This window comes from Dermacentor andersoni, chromosome 10 (assembly GCF_023375885.2).
Source record: "Dermacentor andersoni chromosome 10, qqDerAnde1_hic_scaffold, whole genome shotgun sequence".
Taxonomy (NCBI): Eukaryota; Metazoa; Arthropoda; class Arachnida; order Ixodida; family Ixodidae; genus Dermacentor; species Dermacentor andersoni.
In genome coordinates, this window is record NC_092823.1 from 25545423 (window position 1) to 25552204 (window position 6782).

Below are 6782 nucleotides of genomic sequence, written 5' to 3' on the forward strand. Positions count from 1 at the left end.
GACGACCATGACGACCGAGTGGGTACGTGCCGAATGTTAAATTCGTCTGCTCCCGCCCTGGATACCGTGAAGCTTCTTCTTTCAAATGAACTGTGTGAGCTGGAGAAAAAGAAATTGCTCATGAAGCTCCTAAGCCACCGGCGCTGGTGGGTACGCCCTATTTGGGAGAACCGGAAGCAGGAGTCAACAACGCTGAGTTCGAACTTGTACAGGAAGCTTTTGGTCCGGGGCCCCTATGGATAAACATGCAAAAGGATAAATTATTTGTGTTGTGCAGCTGCCCTGCTGATGTCGGGAACAAGGAATACTTCAAAAAGTATTACAGAATGTCACCGGAGACCTTTGAAGCTCTGCACTTGCTTGTCGAAGCAGGTTTGACAAGGCTTCACGTTGTGCGCGAACCGCTGCCCTGACGTGCACGGCTCGCTATTGCAATCAGTTAAGCATGCTATACCTAAGCAGCATTGGTCTCAGTCAGTTCCTGGTACCACTTGCGAGGCAGTTATCTCACCTTACTATTTTTTAACCGTTTTGATGCTGTAACTGATACTATAGTGATGTTCAGGAAAGAACACTGAAAGCTGATTCTGGTATATCTGTCTAAATATTGTTTCATTTCGGGAAGACGGCTTGAAAAGCTGCATAAAATACAATTTTACGCTTAAATATCTCTTACAATGTTGCATTTATAGCCAAAGGAAATGCTATGCCATTTCTGCATACAGTTAACTTTACATACACCATTCTTGTCTGGTCAAAATAGAACAACAATGCAGAATGCGCGATGTTGCTCAAACGTTGCATTTTTGTGTTCTTGTATTTATTTAACCGCACGTGCGCACTCAAGAAGCCTTGCCTAGAACATCGGCGGTGCTTATAGAAAGCGAAATGGTTCCTTGTCTGGCCGGAATGGAGACTGCAGACGGCATCACCTCGACGGAGGCAGCCTTTGCCCTCGGTGATTGCGAAGGGCAGGGCGTCGCTCATGTGTTCTTGCAGTTACCTTGACCGCACGTGCGCACTCAAGAAGCCTTGCCTAGAGCATCGGCAATGCCCAGAAATGCGAAATGGATCCTTGCCTGGCCAGATGGAGATTGGAGACGGCATCACCTCGACAGAGGCAACCTTTGCCCTTGGGGATTGGGAAGGGCAGTGCGTCGCTCCTGTTGTGTTTACATCTTGGAGCTGGGGTGGAATTTCGACGATGAGAGGGGACGGATCGTCCACGTGTGCGTGTGCATGTGTGTGTGAGAGAGAGGAACAGACCCTTTGAATCTGATATGCATTGGAAATATCAAATTGGTAAGGCTTGTTCCAAATTGGCGTATGGTTGTCATGTATTGTTAAAAGCCTGTCAATGTTTCGACCCATAAGTTTAAGGATACTTTACTTGGTATTATACAGTCACGTACAAAGCCGATGTAGAACCTGTCGTCAGTCTTCAAAAACGGGCGCTACGAATGGTTAACTTTTCTAAAGATGCTCATCCAAGTAAACCTCTGTTTCAATTGCTTCGTGTTCTGCCGTTCAGTTAGGCGTATAAAGTAAACGTTCTTCAGGTAGTTAATGCAATAATACGTTATAATAATCCGCTACCTATCACAATATTTAATTTTCCGGCACGAAACTGTATTAGCTTACCACCATGTCACAATTTATATGGATGGAGACTCGTGGAGTTGAACGGTGCTCTAATATGTCATGCACTCCCACTCAGTGTAAAGACCAGCAAAAATATTGTGCAATTCTTAAAAAACTTCTTTTATTTGTGCGTACAGGGTTTTTCTATTTGTATCCGCTGATGTCATGACAGTCTTGTTTATTCTATATTTTCCATGTAAAAATGCTTTCATAACATGTGTTTAAGTTGTCTCGTACAATAAGTACGCTGTTTTTCTTATGTCTATATTCTTATTGGACTGGCCGCCAAGGCTATGGGTCCAAACGGCATTGTGTATTGTGTGTATGCAATGAATTAAATAAAAAATAATAAAAAAGACCAGGCAGAGCAGACGTTGTGTCGTATCACGCTGCGATGTTTTCCTTTGTTCTCCTGTAGTGTTAAACAACATAAGCTTCCGTTATTTCTCCCTTTAAACCGAGTTCTGTGTTATCAATCTTAACACCTTGTTCTTCAGGTACCTCGCATCTGGCATGTACATACAAGATGTTGCTATTAGCTTCAGGGTTGGCATCTCAACGGTGGCGACCATTGTGCATCACGTATGCAGGCTGCTGTGGAGAACACTGCAACCTTTATACCTAAAGGTACGCATTTAGCCACTTCACATGGAGGCTGTTTATTACCGGCACTTACAGTGTGGTTACAAACTTCAACTCCTTCAGCTTGTTTTCTGAGTACCTGTGTGCATGAACTAGCTTGCTTCGGGTATGCTTATATCCAACAAATGTTTTTTCACACGCTAAGAGCGACCTTTTTTTTTACTAAGGTGCCGACAATTGAAGCCTGGCAAGAGGTAGCCGAAGGATTCGAGGAAAAATGGAATTTCCCTCACTGTGTTGGTGCTGTCGACGGCTAGCACGTTCAGATACAAGCTCCTCCTAATTCAGGCAGCTTGTATTACAACTACAAGGTAATTAACGCAGTAGGTCATATTTTCATAACATGCGCTTATAGTCTTATTTTAATACAGGGCACATACTCCATCGTCCTCATGGCCGCTTTTGACAGCAATCTGAAATTCACATGCGCTGATGTTGGGGCGTATGGACGTCAAAGCGATGATGGCACATTGTCTGCTTCTCGCTTTGGAAAATCACTGGAAGAAGGCTTGCTCGGCCTTCCACCTCCGAAGCAGCTGCCTGGCACAAACATCGTTGCTCCTCACGTTTTCGTCGGAGATGAAACGTTTCAACTTCGTCCGGATTTTCTGCGGCCATATTCTGGGAGATGCCAGGATGAAAACAAGCGCATCTATAATTACCGCCTAAGCATAGCCAGGTAACCAAAAGCACATAATTTACCCTTGCTTATGTTGAATACTTTTTCACTTAACTTTGCAGGAGGTGTGTTGAAAATGCTTTTGGAATGATGGTCTCCCGATTCAGGATTTTTCGGCGTGCCATCAATCTGTGGCCGCAAAATGCAGACTACGTTGTCATGGCATGTTGTGTCCTACACAACTTCTTGCGTGATGACGTGATCTACATGACGCCGAACTATGTCGACACTGAAGATGCATATGGCAACATAACCAGTGGCCAGTGGCGCACCACCCAGCACATTGGCACCTAAGCCATGTTCATCTGCGACCTCCAACTGGGCACAATTCTACAAGGACAGCAGCGAAAACAAGAGACCTTTTCTGCTCATACTTTGTGAGTAGGGAGGGTTCTATACGCGTGCTAAGCTATACGAGTGCTAGGCATGCACATTCAGGATAATAAAAGAAATACGGAAACGATTAGAAAGCTTGAAATGAGCGTAAGCCAAACATGCCGTCTACTCCGAAGAATCGCCAACAAGAAGGCAGGCATGAGGGAGGCTAACCTATTAAGGATAGTACAGTCCTTCGCGATCAGCAAGATCACATACGCAACACCGTACCTTAAACTAACAAGGGCCGAGAAAAACAAAATAGAAATCCTCATTAGGAAAGGAGTTAAAACAGCCTTAAACCTGCCACCATGCACATCTACGCAGGAGATACTAAACATGGGCATTTCAAGCACCCTAGAAGAGTTGATCGAAGCCACACTAGTCTCCCAGCAACAGACACTAATGCGAAGCAGAGGTGGTCTGAGAATTCTAGAGAAACTAGGATACAAAACTAACAACAAAGTAAGAAACACGGGAGCCATCCCGTCACAAATCATAGACAGGATACGCATACCACCACTTCCGAAGAATATGCATCCCAGTCACCACCAGGGCAGGGGGAAAGACATGGTTAAAGCGTTACAAAAATCACTAGATAAAAAGCAAGGGGTGTTCTACACGGATGCAGCAGAATATGAAAGCAGACCAGGTTTTGTCTCAGTGACGACACAGGCTAACGGTGCGAACTCAAAGAGCTGCAGTACCCCGCAAAACATAGTGGAGGTTGCAGAGGAGGTGGCCATAGCCCTAGCTTTGACTCAAAAAGGGGTCAAAATCATAGTGTCAGATTCCAAAACAGCTATTAGGAATTATACCGCAGGGAGAATCTCCAAAGAGGCGCTCAACATATTGGAGAAAGGACCAATTCCAGAAGAATTAGTAAACCTTATATGGACTCCTGCCCACGAAGGCTTGCCCGGCAACGAGAAAGCGCACGCATTGGCCCGAGAGCTTATTTACCGGTACACCAATGCAGCCTCTACAGCCAGGGAGCCCCTACAAAAAGAAGGCATAAACACTTACACCGAAATTCTCGATTATTATAGAATGGGAAGGAAAACACTGCCAGAGGCGCATAAGAAACTAAGTAAGCAAGAAGAGATAACATGGAGGCAACTCCAAGCGGGGGTGATCTGCAACGCCTACATTCTGAAGAGATGGCACCATAGCATTGAGAACATGAATTGCAAACACTGCGGGGCAAAGGCTGACATGATCCACATAATATGGACATGTCCTAGATACAATAAACCAGATAGAGATAGACAATCCTGGGAGACTTTAATGACCAGCTCGAAGGAAGATGACCAAAGAGAAGTGATCCGCATGGCCCTGGACACCGCTGAGCTCCAAGGAGCATCAGCCAGCTGAAAGGGGAGGAGTAAGCCGAAGAGACAGGAAGACCCTTGACTCCTTGGGGCTCTTGTTGCGGGTGCAATTAAACGTTATTTCTCTCTCTCTCTCTCTCTCTCTAGAAGAGCTAGTCGCCGTTGGGCATATATATAGCGGACAAACTTTATATAGGTAATATACAGCCTACGTGAATTTGTTAGAATGTCTTCAGACATTTTACAAAATCCTACAAATTAGTAGTATATTTCAGAGAGGTTCATCATATGTAAATATTTTCCCTTTATATGTATTATTAAGTGCAGCTTGTATAATTATGATAACGTTTTTCAATTCCGAGTTGTAAAATTATAGTCTAGTTTTCCAAAATTTTGCTGCAATAATGCAAGAAAACTTACAGCCTAATTAAACACTCCACTTACCACAGCCACTACATTTGAACTCTTCCTTTAAATGCAACAGACTTCATCAAATTTCGTGCAATAGTTGCTGAGAAAACCGATTTCTACGTTTTCGTGTATTCGATAAGAGTCGATTTATTTACATTTGAGCAAATAAAGAGGCCGAACACATACCGTTCGGGTCGATGGTCCTCATTGCCTCCAACACTTCATCCCACAACGCAGACCTGTTCGAGGTCTTCTTGTAGTCGTTAAGTGCGGCGTTCCACAAAAGTGGACGCATGACCACTTCATCTATTAACACATCATTGAAGCTGGCGCGCGACATTGCTCAGCTGAGCTTCCAACTCGCGGTAAAACAGAAAAGCGCCTATTTCGACGGCGCTTGCTCTTACGTCACACGTTGCCCTTCCCACATCGCGCCGATCGCTGCGACTGAGCGACGGCGCGACCAACTTGTTGGAATCTCGTCGCGGAGAGCCCACCACGTCGCGGCGGTCGCTGAGCGACGGAATTCGCTCTGACGCTGAAGAAAATCGCGCCATGTGAAACAGCCTAAAGACAGCGACGCCGTAGGGCCGATTCGTCTCCGCGACAACGTGCAGCAGAAGGCAAGCGTCAACGAAGAGGAAAATCCTCAGCTTCGTCAGACAGCAGTGAAGGCTCAACAACAGCGACGGAAAGCAGATCCTGCGATTAAAACTCGGGAAGCTCAAGCGAAACGGCAGATGAGGCAAGCTAACCCTAATTTGGTTAAAAGTGAAATGCAAGCTGCACGCAAATGTAGGCAAACGAATCCGCCAATTCAAGTCCAGAACGCTAAAGCGAAACGACAAGCGAATCCCCAACTTCAAGTTTCAGACACACAAACAAAACACAAATAAACGGAAGATCAACACAACGTACTCACAACAATTATACGAGACAAACACTGGTAAGTCACTGCTCCGCATATGCGACAGCTTCCACGTTGAGTGGAACTGCATCCATTTTTTTTTCTTCTGTCGCCGTCAGCGACTCAGACGCATATTCGAAAAAGCTCTTGTCTTAAGTTGTGATGCGTATGGATGCTGGTGCGATGCTTGTGTTCACTGCAAACTTTCGGATAGAAGGCAAGCGTCAACGAAGCGGAAAATCCCCAGCTTCGTCAGACAGTAGTGAAGGCTCAATGAAAGCGACGGAAAGCAGATCCTGCGATTAAAACTCTGGAAGCTCAAGCGAAACGGCTTGGGGATGCAGACGAGGTCAGTCGGTGCTTGCGCGCCGTCTGACCTCGTGCTCCTCTTCCCGCAAACCCTTTTGCAATAAAGTCCCATTTGACTAGACACACGGACGCATTTGCCCGAAACTCTGTCGACGAAGGTCTGCAGGTCAGCGCAGCACACAGACGTGCACGATTAAAGGGGGCAGTACACACCGACGTAACGCGCGCGCGCGCGCGCTCGTCATGGCGACGTTACGTTGGCGAAAACACGACCCTCTACAGTCCGGCGGTATCTGGCGCCGACGCGACCGGCGGCATTCAGCGCGCTCGGACGTCGTCCGGCGCCGAATGCAACCGACTGCATTTCGCGCCGACCGCGTCGAGAAGGTTAGCGCCTAGCGCCCTCTCTCGTCGAGGTAGAGACTCGCTACTCGGCAGGCTGAGCCAGAACGAGATGGCCTCTTCGCAAGAAAGCGTGCCCGACCTT

The 6782-nt window shown here is 46.4% G+C and overlaps 1 protein-coding gene across 1 annotated transcript; it reads left to right on the forward strand.

Moving 5' to 3' along the window:
• The first annotated feature begins 2579 nt into the window (after positions 1 to 2579).
• Positions 2580 to 3405, forward strand: LOC126519113 (uncharacterized). Its single transcript, XM_072284647.1, is given in 3 exon segments — positions 2580 to 2962; positions 3025 to 3260; positions 3263 to 3405. Coding segments are annotated over 3 exon segments (666 nt in total). The 5' UTR covers positions 2580 to 2675.
• Positions 3406 to 6782: the final 3377 nt, after the last annotated feature.